The 20628-nt window shown below is 42.2% G+C and overlaps 1 protein-coding gene across 4 annotated transcripts in view; it reads left to right on the top strand.

Annotated features, from left to right (window-relative positions):
- The window catches only part of pbx3b (pre-B-cell leukemia homeobox 3b), a 70366-nt gene that overhangs the window by 47595 nt on the left and 2143 nt on the right, over positions 1-20628 (top strand). The window contains exons 5-12 of one of the 4 annotated variants that reach the window (XM_085910695.1): positions 9354-9595; positions 10890-11080; positions 12349-12484; positions 13275-13304; positions 16867-17032; positions 17600-17677; positions 18155-18267; positions 19382-19471. In XM_085910695.1, coding sequence (XP_085766821.1) covers positions 9354-9595; positions 10890-11080; positions 12349-12484; positions 13275-13304; positions 16867-17032; positions 17600-17677; positions 18155-18267; positions 19382-19471 — 1046 coding nt within the window. The remainder of the gene's footprint in view (positions 1-9353; positions 9596-10889; positions 11081-12348; positions 12485-13274; positions 13305-16866; positions 17033-17599; positions 17678-18154; positions 18268-19381; positions 19472-20628) is intronic. The other 3 variants (XM_085910696.1, XM_085910697.1, XM_085910698.1) reach the window with 3 other exon arrangements.

The following is a 20628-nucleotide window of genomic DNA, read 5'->3' as shown; positions in this document are numbered from 1 at the left end:
ACGGTGAAGTGTTTGCCTTCCTAATGGTGTTTCCATTTAGCCTCAGTCTGTGTCATCGGCTTCCCATTTGGAGTGCGGGCAGAAAGAAGCTGCTAACTGCTGGCCTACCGAGACTCGCTGCGTAATCCATCTGTGTTTGTTCTGGTTGTGAGAACCAACAAAAAGACAAACAAATGAAGTGAGTGGGTGGGAGGGAGGGGTTCTGTATAAACATTCAGAAGCCTGGTCATATGAAGCGTTCAGCAGCTGACCCCAAGAAGTCCTAAACACAAGTTCCAAGGTACACTTGTTTTGCATTGAAAATGCACTCGAGTGTAATGTTGACAGATATAGCTTGTGACGAGCGATAGTCAGAATGTATGAGCACACATTAATGCTGCTGTCAAGCTCTGATGCCAGAGTGAAAATAAGCGGTTCACCTCTGTTTTCATTCAGGAGAGAGCACAAGACAGCAGCAGCGTCTCCGCTGTATTTATTGACTTGTTTTACTAGGCTGAAACAGGGTGCTTTTAAACGGGCCTGCTCGCTCTTAAGACTCTCCAGACATTTACATTATTCCTGACTGAGTTACACACACTTATAAAGGACCACTTCCGTTGGCCCGCGTAGATATATGCTCCAGTTCCACCTCTCTTACATTCATACACATTCATGCAGTTTATTACCCCATGCACCGTTCTCGATATTGTTACACTATACAATTCCCCTTGTTACTGTTGTGCATTGCTAACCTTGAAGGATTTGTTGTTGTTGTGCATATAATTAAACAGCTTTCCTGATTACGTTGGAACATAAACAGCAGTTTGTTTTAACCGCTTTATAAATTGCGATTTTTTTGTAATACAGTGAGAAAAAAAAGAAGACTTCACCGTTAGTGCGAAAGGTGATTCAGTAGTAAAAAGGTTTGATTTCACGAGGCTCTAAAAATCATCTTTCGCTGACTAATCTGCACAACTGCAGTAGGAGATAATGAATGCCAACACCAAAGTCACAGCCAACACTGTGATCCCCCACCCAGCCTAAACCTCCAGCAGTATTTACATGGCATTTCATTTTAGAATAAACCTCTTTTCTCTCACACTGTGAAGATATTGAACCCTTTCACGGAGATGTCTTCTTAACCAAAGCTTATTAAAAAGATGGACATCAAAGTTGTGGGTTTCCATTTATCTTATGGCACTTTAATTGGCCACCACAGGCAAGGTACAACTCACTGCAAAATAGGAGGTGTTGAGTGCTTGGGCGAATGTCTGAAGACCTGGGTTTGTTGCCAATAAATCGCCTGCAAAGAAAGCACAGCCTTTTTTTTTCTAAGGGTCGGGAGCATTATAGAATTTCACAAAAAGGTTATGAAACATAATACGGCGAATTAACCGAACACTTAGGGCCATGGGGCTCGGTTTCCTCTTTCCGGTGTATTTTTGTGGTTACCATGTCCTGTTCTTGACCTCCAACTTCACTTGAGCTTGACGTCTTCAGAGCTTGACATGAGGCAATACACTCTGAAAAGGTCATGCAGTGTGATCACCATGAGCCAACTGAGATTACATTTTGCTAACTCCGTGGTGTGTTAACCCTTTCAGAGGACACTCTGCAAAAATTCATTGAGTATGTTAAAATACCCCTTTTCGGATCTCTTTCAAGTAAATGACAATGAACATATGTTATTACAACATCACTTTCTCTATTTAATGTTTCAATAAAAATGTATTGCAAATAAAATATGTTTCACCGCCATAACCATGGGTTCATTTTTTATGACAATCCAGGGTTCGTTTTGTTAGTTCTCAATCTGAAATTACTGCCCAGTAAAAGCGCAAGATCCAACACAGTAGAACAAACCTGGTTCAAGTTTCTATGAACAGAACTCAGGCTTGTGGTGAGTCATTGTTTTCCACTCAAGTGAACAATAACAACATAAAAACAAAGCCATTAATTGTTGACATACAGTAACCAAATGGCATCAAGAGCTAGCGTTCTCATTAACCTGTCACCTAATTATCTACCTCCAATCAGAGTCCTGACAAGCCCTGCCATCTGAACCCTCCACTAGGTTGTGTTGTGTCGTGTCAGCACTTGCCAACCGCAGTCAAAGTGCCATTAGGTGCCCGGGAAGACAAAGGCGTCTTGCAGCAGAGGTTCCCCCTGCATGCACGTCCACAGTGTTCGCCCTGTTAATGCCTTCCCTTCCAATTAAATCTGCAACTGTTAATTATTGTAATTATGAGCACGGGCTCCCAGCTCTACCCCCCTCCAGCCCCTCCTTCGCCTCGTGCAGAGTCGCAACGGGAGCTGTTGTGTTGCTTCAGCGGCGCCTCATCTCTGCTTCAGTGAAGTCCAAGCGGGGGATTTGATGCAGAGGGGGATTGGGCACAGATGACAAGGGTGACATGAGTGGGACTGCACAGTTCATCTTGGATAACGTAGAGAACAAGTCACAGTCAATGCCCACTCTAACACTTCACGTTGTCGGTAGAAATAGAATTCTGGCAATAGTTGGTGCTTTGGCTTTCTTGGTTGTGAATCTATATAAACCATTTCCAAGATATTCTGTCCAATAAGAGCTAATATAATTGTGGGTTTGTTGAAAATATAACAGCAACATGTTTAGTTCTAATAGGTGGTTGGTGGATTATAATGTTTACTAAAGATTTATTAACACGTTCACTGTTTTGGTTGCAGTGGTGCATAGCTCATTACACCCCTACAACGTGTTTAAAATGTTTTGGTTATCCTCTCTAAGACATTCTTATTTGTTTCAAACCTTATTCCACCTATGGTAATACCAAACTCTATTTTGTCCGTCAGAGAGACAGTTGCAATGAATGTGAAGTGATGTGTTGACTTTAAGGCGAGCTGAAAAAGAGTGGATGGCAGGCCGGCTGCCTGTTAAGTCTGTGCGTGTCTCAGCATCCTCTTTGGCCTGCTTCTGTCACAAGCTGTTGTTGGCCCAGACCTGATCTGCCCACCCACTCCTCGCGTTGCACTCTGCAGACCTAGTTGTAACCTGCAACATCAGGCTCTGGATGATTCCGGAAACAAGGCTGTTGTGAAGGTGCGTGCGGCCTAAGACACAAGAAGTGGATGTGTTTTTGTGAGCTTTAGCAGTTCTCCCTCAGAATCAAGCTCAGCCGTAACCTCAGTTACCTCACAGCAGAGTCCTTAACACGCCAGCACGCCGAGCAAAGGACTCGGCTTTACAATTTAGAGCTGGATTCGTTCCCTACAAAAGACACTGGGGGAAAGAGCAGCTCCTTCTGCTTCAGGCAATGCAGCCTTTTCGTGAATACACTGCAAAATCTAAATGATGGACTGTCAACTCTCTTGCTAGAATGCCACTGCAAAGAATAATCTCTCTGGCAGTGGATCATGCTTGGCTGTATGCTACCAACGCCGTTTCTTTGTTTATGCGTCCGTGTAGCTTTCACACGCACGCATGCCAACTTGTGTATGCATGCAGACGCGCACAAAAATATCATATATAATACTGAGAAAATGCTTTGCATAAAATGTAGTTTATCTTGAAAATAACTGTCAAATGTAGTGGATTAATTACATTGAGCGTTTCAAATAATTAATAACGAGGCTTAGCTTGGTGTCTGGACAAAGTTTTTCCTTGCAAACGTGTGGTTATCTGTGTGTACAAGACCTGCTGTGTGACCTGGTTTCATGCAATCTTCATCCTCTAATTAGGGGGCTACAGAAAGGCTGGAACAAGAGGAGGACTGATTAGTTGCCTTGGGGTATTTCATAAGTGGCTTTCAGTGCCACATTTGCATTATTTGCTTGGGGTCTGAATAACAAATCAGTCCACCTTTGCAGAAAATTGAGGCGAGCAGCTCAAGACCCTCAATACATTAAATATACAATATAAAAGAAAGCAATTTAAAAGCCTGCAAATAAATAACAGCAAGATGAAATGCAAGATGTGTTGAGCTCTTAACTCAAACACAAACGCATTACAGAACTATTCTTAGACATCCCATTTGAGTCCATTACACTTGATGTTCAGTGCTGCTATACAAGAATCTCTGTGATTGGAGCTCATTCATCTGTAAAGCAGACCTTGTGAACTATGTAAGCCCCATGTTGAAGCCCTGTGCTGAAATCCTGGTGGGTCAGTGTGTTTTGTGATCTGTAGCAAAGGTCCTTGTCCACTTACTTGGCCAGACTTGCCAACCGCTGCGTGCGGCCGCCACCACCAGGCCTGGTCAGCCATCACTGTACCACTTGGCCATTTGCCCACATGGACTCTTCGAGAGCTGGAAACAAAGCAGCCACTCACATGTCCAAATGTAAACATGCACATGCGCACGTGATCACTGAGAGTGACAGTGCCTCTTGTTTCGGCAGCCCTCCTCCCCACTCCTCGCATCCTCGTTCGTCATGTAAGGTGTCACTTCACACAAATGTCACTGCCAGTGCAGGACAGTGATTAATTTTAGTGTGCTTGGCAAAATGTCTTCAAGATATTCGTTTTGGTTGCTGTCTCCCATGCTGAGCCCACCCCGGCTCCCCTCGTCTTTACGAGCAGGTCATGAGCGGCACCTTACCAAAGCCTCCGCCACTGTGGCAGACATTTGTTGGGTGGTTAAAGGTAGGGGATTATCATCAAGGCTACCTGCCCTGACAGAGATCGTCTTTTATGACCACTTTTTGTCACTCATCATCCGAGCCCAGCCCACCACTACCCTATTTGCTGCCTGTTTTCTATGTACTGTGGGTGTGTGATGGGGGAAGTCTTGACCCAGCGCTGGCACTGAGCGGCTCTAACATTTCACTGTCAGCACAGCTGATTAGCTTATCACTCACTGTGCTGGGAAATACATCATCATTCGAGACAGGGATTCCCTTGTTTAGGTTGTGTTCTTCCTTGAATCATTCCACTTTGCAACCACCCAGCTTGCAAAATGTTGCCATTGATTTTTAATCCTTGTTATGTGGTGCATTATTATGCCAAGCTTTACCTTTGGAAAGCCCTCCAACAGTCTGAATACACTATATAGGTCGACAGAAGTTTTGAAACATACCTCCCAATTAAATCCACATAAATCTTATAGTGAGCTTTCTAAGAATTCTTGACAATTTGAAGGTTCTTTTGATTGTAAAGTCATAAAAGATATGCTTGCATAAATTTGGTATGGGAACAACACTTGAAAGTCCTGACCTCAACCCCCATAAAACAACTTTTGAGATGACGTGGATCGAAATTGTCTGTCATCCAACATCGGTGGACAAAATCTAGGAAGTCATGAAAGCTCTGCAAAATGGGAACCATTCCTTAATGATGTATTAAAAAAAAAAATCTGTATGTGCCATCATACACACCTACCCCATTGTTTCTATGAATATGTTCAAATTGTATTTCTGGTTTAGACAAAGGCGATTTGAGCCGTTTTTAAATCTGTCCATTTTAGTTCACTCACCCGAGACAGTGACACACAAAGTTGCTAATGTGCTTTGCCTCCCTCCAGTGTGGTATCAGGTATGGTAATTACTCTACCATTAACATTGGGAATAGTTAATGTGTATTAATGTGTTAATGGAATGTTAATTACTGTACATGCAATAGAGAGCCCGCAGGCAGTCTCTCAGTTTCTTTGTGCCATGTAGATGTAGGCCAAGGTTTCAAACAAAAAAAAAGGAAAAGAAGAAAACCTTTTCAGAACATCAGTGGAAGCGGATCCTTATGTTTCATTTGTCAGAACAAAAGAATTTCTGTGGTAATTTGATCCTGCTCCCATCTTCTGGAGCTGTAAGTGACTGATCCAGGCGTCTCAACAAAGAAGATGATGTGAAGTCAAAGGAGACGAGGAACACGGCAATCGTGACACTGGCTCCTTTGTGAGATAAATACTGTAAACTCTCCGTATTCTCTGGTGTGTTGCTTTGGCAGAGAGTTTTAATAAAACGGTGGATTAGAAGCCCTGGACCCTGACTGCCAAGCTGGAGTTAAAGCTCACCTTGGCCGAGACCCAGTAACAAGCTAGATGGCTTGCTCCGTCTTTCTCCACCCAGACGCCTCCCTGCTCCCACTGTCTGCTGCACACCTTTAAGAGAGATGACCTTTGCAAATATTGACAGAAAATAAATTCAGTTTCGATTAGTTAGCTTTGGGAGACCTTTCCGGATCAATGCAATTAGATGAACAGGGTGTCGATATGTGGCTGGAGCAGTGCACTAAAGGCACAGGCTGGGAGCAGAGCAGCAGGAGGTCAGGGTTACTTGTAATGAGAAGAATGTCCTGTGGTGGACACAATCACAGCATGTGTCATTAAACAGCAACACGCCGCTAAAGCCGGTCTGTCGCAACAAATTCTGCTAGATTTTTCTTGGGGACTATAAATCCACAAATCTAGACGATATCTGCATGTGGCAGCATATCTTCCCATATGTTGTCTGCTGTTTGACGGTGCGGTCATTGCAGCAGAATGAGGTGGAGGACCCTGATGCTGCCCCTTCCCTCCTGAGCAAGCCACATTAACCCAGCAGGGCTCTGCCTTTATGGCTCTCCTGCTCGCACTTCGGTGATGAGAGTAAACAAGCAACGGGCCAAAGGTCACCTAAGCCCACAGAATAACGGACGACACGAGGGAAGAGGAAGTGGGAGGAAAGCAAAACGCCCTGAGGCAACCCTCGGATCACTGTCAGTGATGCAAGCAGGGAGTGATGGACGAGACAACAGACGGATAAATTTGTTAAATAGGATTAAGAACCTATACATTGTCTTTGTCCAGCAAATGCGTGAAACCTGAAAAAAAGAAAAGAACCACCCCTGACTGAGAGCGATGTATCATCATAGTTTCTCCTGTGTCTCAGCCACAAAGAGGAAATACTGCACCTTTGTTGTTTGAATGACAAATGAGGCAGATTCGGGGTTTTTTTTTTTTTTACATGATTAAATGAGTTCTAGTAATTAAAACCGCCAGTGTCATTGGAGTTCTGTTCTTCAGCTATAGATTTTTCATTCTCAAGTTTCGATGGTAAACGAGGTGCACCAAGGTGACACGGCTTGTGCACGTTCCTTCGCACTGAGATAAATCCCACTTTAAATGTGGAGGTGGATTAACCCAGATGCCCAAACTTCTTTTAATACCCATATCATCAGACAAAAAATGGAATAAAGATTTGTGCAGGCAAACAGCATTTCAAAATGTGACTACGGCTTTGCAAGTTACTATAGAGATTTGTCAACCACACAGCAAATTAAAGATATTATCTGGCTGGAGTCTATTTCAAGAGAGCTGGGTGATGATGCTGGGTTGAGACAGTGATTCTGCAAACTTAAGCTTCCCCAACAAAGATGCAGAGACAGAGACACATTGCACTGTTATTCTTTCATTTTTGCCATCCCCCCCATGTTTTTCTAATCTTGACTTGAATGGAAGACCGACGCATCAGCTTTTGAAACGTGTGCGTTATGAATGACCTGCCGTAGCTGATTGTGGCTCAAATACACCTTGGTGGACTCCTGCGGGGCCGTGGGCTTCACAGGGTAGCAAAGTAATCATTTTTATCCTGCTGATTTCCCAAATAGAAATGGACATGTATGATAAAAATGTCACGGCCACTCCGCATGTCAGCGGACTAACAGGATTACATGTCACTTACTAATGTCGCTCTCTGTTTTGCTTTGCTGTGAATGGCCACGTTATTGCACACATAGACTTTGTGTTAATATATGGTGAGAGACAAGTAGCTCTTTATGGTCTGTGATTATTTAGTTTGAATGAAACTAGTGATTTATGCCTATTAAGTTGAAAAGACCTGTAAATTCCCTCGGCTGCATTTCCCTTGGACACAGGGTGAGTAGAGTAAAAGTGACAACTGGGTTTGCTGTGGAAATGTACACAGAGTTATATTTAATATACCTGACATGAAAAACGTGCCTGGCGAGCTACAACCGGCCGCAACACCGAGGAAAAAGTACAGCCTGGGAGCTCGACTTGAATTTGAGAGCAAGTAAATAGTGAATTAGGAAAATATGAACCACAGTAGCAGACAAACCACCAGCCATTAGAGCATGCTGAAATATATCAACATTTGAATCATGTGCCATTTTTGCGTGTGCATAGCCTGGAACAGTCCCCCCCCCCCCCATGAGAGCTTTGGGTGAGAGACTTGTGCAGATGCTGTACGATGTGGACGAGGCTTAGTGAAGCAAGCGGCATATTGTCCACATGGTTGGCTTGTCTGTGTGAGCCTGATGGAGCTTTGTCCAGCATCTCAATGTCTCCAACACAAATAGCCGCATTCATCCACTCCTCTCACACCATTACACCTCAAAGACTCAAAGTCAGCCAATCCATAAATAGAGGCAAATTTCTTTTTCAGTGACATTGCAGCTCAACAAAACGTAGAATCAACAGTGAAGTGGATACAGATGGTGGTGTTTTTTGTTTGTTTTTTATTTAGTTACTGAAGAGCAGAAAACCCAACGTTTCATAATGTCGCTGTAATGATCTGTTTAAAATCCTTGAATTGCGAAAGGGATTATTGAATGGAAACAACTCTGCCAATCACAACGTTTGAGTAGCCACTCATTGTACTTAGCAACCATCGAGTCTCACTGAAGTGTTGTTATACTGACCCATTGTATTGTTTTGTTTTTGTCTGGCATCAAAGCTGCATTGCCAGTGTGTCCAGGTGTGCATGCATGCTATCTACTGGGTGATTACCACTTACTGACATGACAGGCTGGCGAGACAGAGAACAGCAGGGTCTGATTGCATGAGTAGAATTAATGAACAAACACTTCACATGGAATTTATTGGGCTCTCATTGTCGTACTACAAAATAATGCCATAAAATCAAGGCTGCACATTCAGATCTAAAAAGCAAATAGCAGGTATGTTGCCAAGTTCCTGACAGTCACTGTGTCAAAAATGAGACACTGGAGATATAGTTTTGTGTTTAGGATCACTCCACAAAGTAAGAATCTCTTCAAAAAGTAAGAGTGCCACTTCACAATTGAAAATTTGTCAGTTTATGGATGTTGCTGTCATGTCAACCTCCTCGTACGCAGTGTGCACTGCTGTGTAAATAAAAGAACAGGCTTAGACATAGACGGGAGCCACACAGCGCATTCACAGAAAGTGCTGACTTCATACCTGCGGGGAAAACATCACACTGGGGCAGAGTATGTAGTCGTAATAATTTTAATTATCTATACATGCCGTATATGTATGGATACAGTGGTTGCAACACTGCAGATATGCAATATACTAGATCGCTAACTCCAAATAAAGGGCATTTCTCAATATGGAGGTGGATGAAGAAGTGTCTGTTATTGAAGAAGTGTCACGGCATTGCTTTTTCTGAGTCTCTCTCTCTTTGTCTGTTTGCTGCTGCAGGTCTCAGCATCCGGGGCGCCCAAGAGGAGGACCCGCCGGACCCTCAGCTCATGCGTTTGGACAACATGCTGCTGGCCGAGGGCGTGGCAGGACCAGAAAAGGGTGGCGGATCTGCAGCCGCCGCAGCTGCAGCCGCTGCCTCGGGCGGGGCAGCTGACAATTCTATTGAACATTCCGACTACAGAGCCAAGCTCACCCAGATTAGACAGATCTACCACACAGAGCTGGAGAAATATGAACAGGTAGGCACGTTCTTGGATGTCTCGAGGTTAAGAGCTCCCCGGCACCAACTTTGTCAAACATGTTTTGAGAAAGCCCTTTTCTGTCAAAGCATGACTGTGCCACAGTGGGCAAAGCAAGGTTTGTGAAGTTATGCCTAAGGAACTTGGTGAGGATGAACTACTGTCTAGAACTTTAAATCAAACACGAGCACTCCTGACTCAAAGCAGGAAGGCTCTGCTTCTCTCCTCGCTTGAAGCACCCCCAATGGTTAATTTTGAACCAGTTCTTTTGACCTATTTGATGAGACAAGATCTGGATTCGAGTGCTGTACAGTTACCTCCCAGCGTATTATCTTTAAACTCCTATTTAATACTGTGAACATTGACACTTACTCCAAATAATAGTTTTGCGTTGCTCCGTCCACATGGCCCGATGGTGCGAGCGAATTGGTCTCCAATTCTGTCGATGATTCCGCACCGAGACATGGCGGCATATTGATTTTACAGATGTAAAAGTGCCGTTCCCAGTATAATTAGCAATTAGTGATTAAACAGATTATTATTGGAAATGACTGTCAGTTTAATTTTCTTGGGCAAAAAAGGCACTCTCGAGGAAAGTAAAAAAGTTATAGGTTGCAAATTAATTAGCAAGTCATAGGATGAGGCCTGTTTTTTTTTTCTTTTTTTTTCAAGAAACAGAAAATATGTTCCAGTAACTGTATGTGAAATTTGTCCAGTGAATGGATCATTATCTCACTTGGTGCTCTGATCCTTCCATTAAATACAGAGACATTATGGTAAAAAAAAAAAAAAAGATGTAGCAGTAATGCTTCATCTAGCCAGAGAGGTAAATTAGACTTAATATACTCTCAGTGAGTGGAGGTAGCTTTACAGGGGCATGCACCACTTTACAAGAAGTACATGCATCTTTCTTAGGGATATTTCCAGGTTTTAATTATCTTAATGTAAATACTTAACGAATTTTACTCAGAGTAATGAGCTAAAGCATGCACTACATAAATGGGTTATTCTAATTAATCATGTATGAATTACCGATTTAACTGAAAGCTGTTTAAATTCACTCTGCATTAGGCCAAAGCCAAATTACAAATTGACATTTATATTCATACATGACTTCAGCTATTTTGTCAAAGTAATATATAAACAGTTGTACTGATTTGAAGCTTCTCATAAACTCATTCACTATATGAAAATCTGCACAATTGTGGAGGATTTTTGGGATTTGAGGGATTTTTGGTGAGTGTGCTATTTACAAAACAGACTGACTTCTTTTGTCTGTGTTTCTACTCGACAGGCGTGTAACGAATTCACAACCCATGTGATGAACCTGCTGCGGGAACAGTCTCGTACGCGGCCCATCTCGCCCAAAGAGATCGAGCGCATGGTGGGAATCATCCACCGTAAATTCAGCTCCATCCAAATGCAACTGAAACAAAGCACTTGCGAGGCTGTCATGATCCTGCGCTCCAGATTTCTTGATGCCAGGTTAGTCCATGTTATTCACAAGTTTATTGCTTCCCTTTGACCCATAGAGACAAATCTTTGTGCCGCAGTTCTAAATAAATAAAAAAAAATAGAAGAAAATCTGACGAAAAGGTTTGAGTATTATAGAGTATTATGAGTTTTAAACTCAACTACTGTTGTACAAAAAAAAAAATGCATTATAGCATCGTGTTCTCTGCGGACGCACAGCTCACAGTGGAAAACTTCAAAAAAGTTAAAAGCATTAGCATTAGATCTGAAAGTAAAACTTCAAATTCAATTGTTTGATTGTTGTAATTGTTTTATTGTTTGATTATCTAGCATTGCACAAAATCTCTCGTTTCTAGAGCGTTTACAAAGGCTCATACAAATATAAAAACAAACAAATATGTATATTTAATATTTGTTAAATGTTTGAAAAGGTTTATACTAATTATATTGCAACACTTTTTTTTCCCCAAAATCATTGTTTGTACTTTCTAGTCAAAACAGGCCGTTATCGCAGAGATAGAAGGTTTTAATGATATCTCTGCTCCATGCAGTTTTCTGGACAATTATCCCCGGCTACCTAAGAACAAAGTAAATTGAGGGTCAGGTCATGTGTAAAGCAAATGTTGAGTGTGGAAATGTGCAATTTTGTGAGGCTCACCACAAGTTTATGCCAAACAAGCCGAGCGGAAGCACATTTGCTGCCCACTGCCTGTGCTAGGCCCTAGTAAACACGGCAACAAATAAGCAAATGCTCACGAATGTGATAAGTAGTGCCCTTGGGAGGGAAGCGGACCCAGATCTAGTTAGAGTTTGCTTGTTTCTGCTGGAGATCCCTGGGGCTGTGGCACTTAAGGAACAATGCTCAACTGTGCATGCCGTGATTTCTATAATGTACCGAGATGCACTCCGACTGGGCTTCGCGCTCCATCACGAAGCCCACCCATCCACGGCACTAAACTCTGCACATTACACGCTTGGACTGGAAATCAGAGACCAACAGACCAAATTAAACATTGTATGTGTTTCATGGTTGTGTGTGCATTTGTTTGTGTGTCCGCTTGTTGGACCCTCCCCCCCCCCGTCTCTTTTGTCTTGACGAGACTTGCGGCAGGACACAGTACATCGTTCTGCTTCTCAGGGCCCTTAGAGCCCATTCCTCATCATTTTCACCATTTATGTGCGCGATTGATTGTGCAATTTGTGTGATCCAAATGGATGAGTTAATGCTGGTCGCACTAATAGGCTGGCCCGGCCTTTCTTTGGTTTTACTCCCCACTCAGGCGGAAAAGGAGAAACTTCAGCAAGCAGGCGACAGAAATTTTGAACGAGTACTTCTACTCACACCTCAGCAACCCCTACCCAAGCGAGGAGGCGAAAGAAGAGCTGGCCAAGAAATGCAGCATCACAGTTTCCCAGGTGGGTAGCGCGCATCCAACAGTAGCTGGTGGCTAATCAGGGTGGGGAAGGGGAAAGCCTAGAGGGACCCTTACCGTGGGTTACAGCACCAAGACACAGCGTCCTCAGCTAACCTTGACATTGTGACTGCCTAATGATGCTTCAGTCAAGGCAGTCTGAGCAGGGCCACAGGGAGGGGAGGAGGACCATCATCTTGGCCTCAATCAAAGCACTATGCTGTCCTTCCTTAACTGCCCCAACGCCTTCTCCTCCGCCATCCACCTCCCCCAACTCCCTCTCGACACTCATTCCCATCCACCACATGCGCTCTCTTTTCCTGCCTGTCACTCACTCAGGTCATAAAGTGGCAAGAAATCATTAATTTTGGAGAAAAATAAGATTCCTAATGTTGTGCTTCAAAACACTGTAAGATGATGTTTTAAAGACTCTCCTAATGCTGTTATTATCTTTTTAAAGATTACCAAATGTGACTTAACGGCTTCGCCTCCTCGTTGGGTGTAAACCTGAAGGCAGTATCTCTCACACCTAACTTCCCGCCCCACATCTAAATTATTATTGTGTACACTCCCCTGTTATTTCCCGCTGAACACTATCTAGACGCTTAACACAAACACGTTATATTGTTCTATGCTCATCCTCGCGAGGCACAATATCAGAGAGACATCAATCTATAACGTAACGATTCATCTGCAGTGTTTTGTTCTGTGTGGGGAGGGGAGTGTTAAGGGGTATATTGAGTGTAGTCATGAAGAGTCAGATACTGTAAAAGCCCATTCTTTTTTGCCTTCAGGGGGTGGGAAGCACCATCACGGTATCTCAGGTATGTCATAACTTCTCCTGATCCACTGTTTTCATTTCTTTGTTACCTCTTTTGTTTATGTATGTAATAGCCACTTCACTGCACAGACCCCCTCCCTCCTCACACAACTAGATCATTGCTAATGTTATTATGAATTCAAAGAACAAGATTGAGTATAATTGATATTTTTAAAATAGAACAATCCACATCCCACCTTTAAATTGCACAGTTCCATTGACTATTTTGGTCAGCTCATATTTTCCAAGCACACTAATTTTCCCATCATATTTTGTGTGTACAGACTATAGTATGTGTCACATGCTACTTTGCATTTACTATTGTTTGTCTGTTGTTTGGCATCGACAGGATGTGTGATGTTCTGAATATCTACTTTTGTTCTATTTACCCCCCTGGCCATTGCACAATCATGCTGCAACACTTCAAGAAATGGGCACCGGTGGAACTTAGTTCAGTTTTCCGAGTGCCTTGCTAAGCAGGCCACTGTACCTGTCCCCATGAGAACAAATCAGTCCTTGCAAGAATTAGAGTGCCTTTAAAAATTCACTTGAACTCATCTCAGGCCCCATTAGTGGCGCACTCCTCGACAAACAGAGGCCACAACAGACATTACTATTGACTTATTCTTAATGCTTTAGCTCATTTTAAGTGAGTAGCAAAATGTGAGGCTCACCCTAATGTCTCGTGCACCCTAAGTGTGTTATCCCTCACAGTGCCGGAGCGTTACACGCTCACAATCCAATCCCAGTGCCTTCTCTGTAGGCTTTGTTAAATCATTTGTCAAAATCCCACATTCTTTTTGTGGGCTTTGTTGATTATTCAAACAGTTCATCAAGTAACAACCATCCATCGTGAGTGGTCTGCCAATAAAAGTCGGAAGCTTTGCCTAATACATCACTGCTGACGAAACACCAAGCATTATTGTTACAAAGGTGGACATTGAAATTGTTTCATATTTTTTTAGGCAACTCCAGAGCCATGCTATACTATATAATCTGAAAATGAATAAGAATTTCTCTCTTTTTCTCCTGAGCCACATCTAGTGCATCACATCACTGCATTTAGAGAAACAAAGATTCGTGCTCATCTCTTATCTGTGGATAAAACCATGTAAAGAACAATTCTATTTGTATTGAAAGTTCAGGATTCTCCAAACTGTAGTCATAAACTTATCATTTATTTTCATTGATTAGGGAGGATTATCGATTCAATTAGCGTACAACAGTTTCTCAGTCTCTCAAAATGTGGAGCAACTCTATTGTTTTCTCGCCAACAGTCCACATGCTCATTACACGATCGCTGACTTCAAGGCTGCTGATGTCAGGTATTCGAGTGGTTAACACCCTGGCTCTGCCCTTACTTAGCAGTCGACTGGATGCGTGGCCTTCTCCAAGATGAAAGCGAATTAGTTCTATAGATTAGGTTGTGATCCACACCTTGCATTGCTCGATAGTAAGCTGACCCGGAGAACCACTAAAGCCGGTGTTCAGTGGGCAGGAAAAGAAAATGTGTGACATTTAAGGCTTTGCCGGACTATGTGCCTTTCAGGCTTATACCATATAGTGGTGGACTCATATTACATGTTATCACAAAGGAGAGGCACAACATGTAAATGAATACATGAACTTTAAATATTTTATATTCACTTTTGACTGGGAATCTGAAGGATTTGCTTCTTTTCCTGCCATGGGGATTAAGGTGTGAACAAATTAATGTAGTTCAAGGTCACATTTGATGATTAAAATGATGCCCCAAAAAAAGTGGGACAAGAATTCTAATATCAGTAAAATATGTGATATCCTCTTTGTGGCCTTTTAAAGAAAGAGTGTAGATTACGTCATTCCAATCCACTATAAGCAGGTTAAGTAAAAAGGATGATAGCCAGGACTTTCATTGCTTCCAATTAAACCTTGCTTGTTAGTTTAACCTCTAGGTAAAGCCATCAAACAATTGATGTCAAGGAAACCCTGCTGCCGACAGTGGGTCTCGCCTGAATGGTCATTAATTTTAATTGCTTAGATATTAAAGATTTAGAGCGCAGAGACGTGCAGGATAGAAATGATCTGTTGTCCTGCAAATCCAGTCACTTTTTATGCCACAACATTGGCTGGCTGCTGGGGATATTAAAATTTAAGCACATGGGTGGAAATTAAATAAAACGTCATTAGGGGCAGCTGCTCTTTGGCTGGTCCAGCGGCGGGCTGCAAGGCCAGTGAGATAGAGTGGATGAGGTGGGGGCTACAGCAGCACAGCAATGAGACACTCTAATTTATAGAACCATTAAAAGCATGCATCATCTCATCATTATTCTGCTCTTATCACGGAGCCAGCCAGCATCTACTCAGAAGATTCATGCAACTTTTTAGGGTCTCACTAATGTTAGATGTTTCACTTGAGTGAAATTTGCATTTCAAACTACTCTGCTTACCCAGCTCCTCCCTTCACCTTAACATGTGTCCCTTTCTTTAGACTTTTATTTCTCCAGTATGATCTTTTTTTAAAAAAACAACAACAAAGCATTTCAACACTGACCGTCCAAGTCAACTCACAGTATGTTATGCACACTACAAGTAGTTGAGTGACTAAAATACTGACAGTAGAAAAAGTTTTAAATTCACTGAATGGCTGGTATGCTCACTTGATTTGTAATTAGACCTCATAAAGTATGTATTAATTATGTATGTATGTATTATAGAATGACGCCTGAGGGGCAAAAAAACTCACCGATAGTGACATTTATATTTATTTACATATTTTCAAAATGATCAAATATTTATAAACACTTACAGAGATGTATATATTCCAGTACCTTTTCATACCTTGTTAATAAAATAATTATTGACGTTTATTTTAAATTATTACCATATGAATTATTTCAAATACATATAATAACATATTGTGACATAGATTTAGATAATTAGGATTAATAATTTCATTGAAGAAAATTTAAGCAAATATGTCAGAAATGCGTATCAAATTGGTAGTCAGTGACCAAGTAGCTCTCAGTTTCAAAAATCTTGTTGACCCCTGACATAGACAAAGATTCCTTGGGAGTAGTATCCAGAAAGTAGTTCACCTCTTTCCCAGAAGTACTTTGCTGTATTAAAAATGTGAAAAGTGTCATGTAAAATAACTTTTGAAAAGACAAAAATAGGTAACCATTTGCCTATGTTTTTTTTCCATTCATATCTTCATTTTTCTTTCATCAGTTTTTTTTCCCATCGCTCACTCATCTGTGTATATCACTGAGGGGTGGGGTGTATCCTTAACAGCCAGCCACGCAGTAACGGACATGTCGAAGCAGCAGGGGCCCCTCGTGTTTGGGTTTTGTCAGGAGACGGAGCTGAGAGCATGTCAGGCTCCCATCCATGAGAAGACACAAGTGGCTCCTTATTATGGCTTAATTAGCTTGTGTACCCAGTGGACATTGCTGCAGGGGCTGGGAATTGGGTACTTGATGGACCCAAACATGACATCTTGAAACAGTCACACTGCTCAGTGCACGCTGCTGTGGCTGCTTGACGTCTGACTCCTCTGCTCCTCCCCTCTGTGCTCTTCCACGCAGGTATCCAACTGGTTCGGCAACAAACGCATCCGCTACAAGAAAAATATTGGCAAGTTTCAAGAGGAGGCCAACCTGTACGCCGCCAAGACTGCTGTCAATGCAGCGCACGCCGCAGCCGCTGCAGTGCAGAACAGCCAGACCAACTCCCCTACTACACCTAACTCTGGTAGGCACTCCTGCATAATGAAGAAGAAAGATGAGGGGAAAAAAAGACCTGCCGTACACCGCAGGCCTTAACCTGCTGCCTACCTCCCTCCCTCATGCACCATTCACGCAGGCGAGAGTGACAAGCTCAGCTCCCAGCTTGGGGATCACAGTGTCTCCCGTCTATAAGACACTTGGTGCCAAGCAAACTCATGCATAAAGGGAGCGTTCCTGACTCGTGAACCGAGAATACATGTATTTTTGGAAAAGAACAAAAAAAAAAACCATATCTGAATACTGCCATGGGATTTGTTTTCGCTTGACTTTTCTGTCAGCCTCCTGTCATTTTAAATGTAATGGTATGTAGTCACTTGGAATGTGGCATATTATTTGGCTATGTAAGTCGAAACATAGGAGCTAGGAGCATTGTGATTATGTTTATATTATCAGTATTTTCCTTTGAAATAATACAAAAGGCCCGTTGAAGTGCAATGAGTAAAATGTAGAATGTGATCGGTTTGGACTGGGATGAACTACGTACATTGGGATTTGGTAAGCTTATGAAGTGGTCCCTTTTTCTTGCATCCAGGATTCCAGATGAAAGATGAGGAGTTTCAGCTGGATTCTGCAGAGAGCAAAAACACTCTTTTAACCAACATGTTTACTGGTACTGGTCTTTTCATAAGCTTCTTCTCGTTCTTGTCATTTACCATGTGGTACCTTTCGCCAGTGTTAGATTGGGAGTAGATGATGTGGAGCAATTGGGAGCTTAAGCGACCAACCACATGTAGAGCCCCTTGTGTCGTGTGATTCTCACTCCATTTGTGTCCATTGTGTTGGTAAAAATCTTAGGCCTCTTTCACTCCTCCTGCATATTGTCCCCATCCGTTTGTTTATTTGCTTTTCTCCATCACTCTGGTAGTTGCTTGCTTTATGGGCATTATCTCAAGTATATTTGTATGTCTCTTTGAGTTGGGTTCCATTTATTCAGACATGTTTGCGTGCGTGCGTATGCGGGTGCCCGCGTGTGTTTGTGCGTGTGTGTGTACGTGCGGTGCGAGTCTGCATTACTTGTGCGTGAATGTGCAGTCCTATTATAGTAGCCCGTTCATGTTATTCAGCTACTTACATTTTCCCTCTCTAGGTTCTTCAGGTTCTTTTAACCTCCCAAACTCTGGGGACATGTACTTGAGCATGCAGAGTCTGAATGGGGATTCTTACCAAGGGGCACAAGTCGGAGCCAATGTACAGTCACAGGTAGGATTAATAATCAGGGACAGTTCCTCACTGCCGGTGCAGAGAGCTGTCCTTGTCTTGCCTGTGTACTGAGCCATCCTCAGTGCAGTCTGAAGCACGCTAAAGCAAACCTTTTGCTCAGTGAGGCTCTCTGATAGCGCCAAACGTGTCTACTGATGATATGTTTTTGGATGGAAGGTTTGGCTGACAAAATATAATTTAAGATTCCAGACATCGTTTCTACGTAAACATTTGGTGAATGCATATGGCTTTGACTTGACCTCTTGGGTTGGTATTGGGTTTTGGGTAATGTGTTCCTCTTTTGCTACTGTCCTCTATCCTCTTTTGTCTCATTGTGTTATTGCTTGTTGTTGCTGTCTACCATTCTGTAATCTCAATGCGCAGTGGTCACAACTGTGCACTTACAACAACCATCTGTGATATCGATTTATCCTTATAAAGTTCTGCTATACAATTTGTAATAAATGTAGAATATGAGTCCCGAAATGGCTTTTTAAAGCAAGTTTTAGAAACAATCCTTGTTTTTTTCCCCCCAGCACATCAGGTTTTTGAGATATTTCCATTTTTTGTTTGTAGGTTTGACTTATAAAAGCTTGTGCAGTACACATTTTTCCCATACATTGTAATTTATAGCGAGAAATAAATAATGCTAAATATATTACTATATTACAATTATTATTATTATCATTAGTAGTAGTTTTAGTTGTGGTATAAAAACCTGATGTGTTGGAGGGAAAAAAAGGGGCAGATTCCATTATTCCATTCAAAATTAAATCTAGAAAGGTTTCCTTGCATCTCTGATTTAAATAAAACAAAAAAAAAAAAAAACAGTGTAATGGTAAATGCTCAATTAAACCAGTTACTGAATTTTTTCCTTGTACTTATTGTGAGTTCTCAAATGTAATTTACAAATATCACTATCATGGCAGTAATTTCTTTGTTAAAACAAATCTTAAAGCTTTATTGTTGGGTCTGCTTAGCACCTTTTCTGTCTTTGGAGTTGTGATACGCTTTCAGCCTTGTTAGTGTATGTTCCTGAGCATGTGTAAAGTAAGTGTTGCCTTGTTGCCACACACCAAGTTGAGCAGCTTGTCCACCTTGTTTGTTCCTTCAGGTGGATACCCTGCGCCATGTTATCAGTCAGACGGCAGGATACAGTGATGCTCTTGGCCGAAACACCATGTACAGTCCACACAGTTTAAATGTGAGTACTTCCTAGCTTTCCTCTTTGCATTTGTGGCTTTTCTGATTCCTTACTTTCACATTCCCCGAAAATGGACTGAATCGTGCTCTTGGCTGATTGGTCGGCAACTATAGTCCAGCGTGTAGGCTTACCCCCCCTCTCGCCTCTCTTGATAGGCTTGGATAGTTTCCAGCTCATAACCCCATAATGAAATGATATGTGTGATAGAAAAAGATGAATGGATCTCTCTATTTACATATCTTAGCAACTTTGTGGGTCTTCTTGTGATTAGCCTAAAATCAATGTAACAGTTGCCCACAAAACTTCCTGTGGTATTGTTTTAAAAAAAACAAAAACAAATGCGATTAGATTAATATGTGATCTGGAAATCAGCTTAGTCCTCATCATATTATTTAATACACAAGACGTATTTGAGTCATAATATACATGTGTGGAAAATAGTTGACAGTCTCTGTGCGAGAAAATACTATCGTCTGTACCGGCAGCTTCCGGTGTCATTTTGTCTCGGCTGAAGCCTTATTACTCTAAGCTTTTCCGACATGTCAGCCCCCAGCTAGATCAAGTGTTTTTCACTTTCTCACAAGGTTTCTCACTTCCATGTGCACTGTAGACCTGTGCCTAGTGGCTCACTGGAGCTTTGCAAAATCCTGACAAAAATAGCAATGGGCACTACTGAGTCATCCTCACCTTCTCCCCCACAAATAAATGATATACAAAAAAGAAATGAAATACAATAAAAAATTGAGAATTAATCACACATACAAAAATATTCTTGAATAAGTCATTGTTGCACTGCATCTGTTTCCATCCAGAAAGTGCTTTGTGGACATATTAGCATAGACTAACCTTTAGCGTTGTTGATGGTGACGTAGATGGATCCAGTAAAGGCTAGGTCATGCCTAGAGCGAAGCAAAGTCAGGCTGGCTAAGACTGGCTCTCTTGGCGAGGCCCTGCCTTGTCACTTCCACTCAGCTCTCCCCACCTCAGCCAGGCCGAGCCCTCCCTCCTCCTGACTGGCAGGAGAATATGTAGCGACAAGCTGCCGGACGCTGCTGAACTCTGCTTAGACACTGATTTGAAGCATCTCTCCCGTTGGTTGGGAAGCAACACAAATTTGTCTCTTTGCTGATTCGACAGCTCAAAAGCTCGTGCAAAAC

Source organism: Syngnathus leptorhynchus, chromosome 4, assembly GCF_054491065.1.
Source record: "Syngnathus leptorhynchus isolate UIUO chromosome 4, UIUO_Slep, whole genome shotgun sequence".
Classification (NCBI taxonomy): Eukaryota; Metazoa; Chordata; class Actinopteri; order Syngnathiformes; family Syngnathidae; genus Syngnathus; species Syngnathus leptorhynchus.
This window is presented reverse-complemented; position numbering and strand designations above follow the sequence as displayed.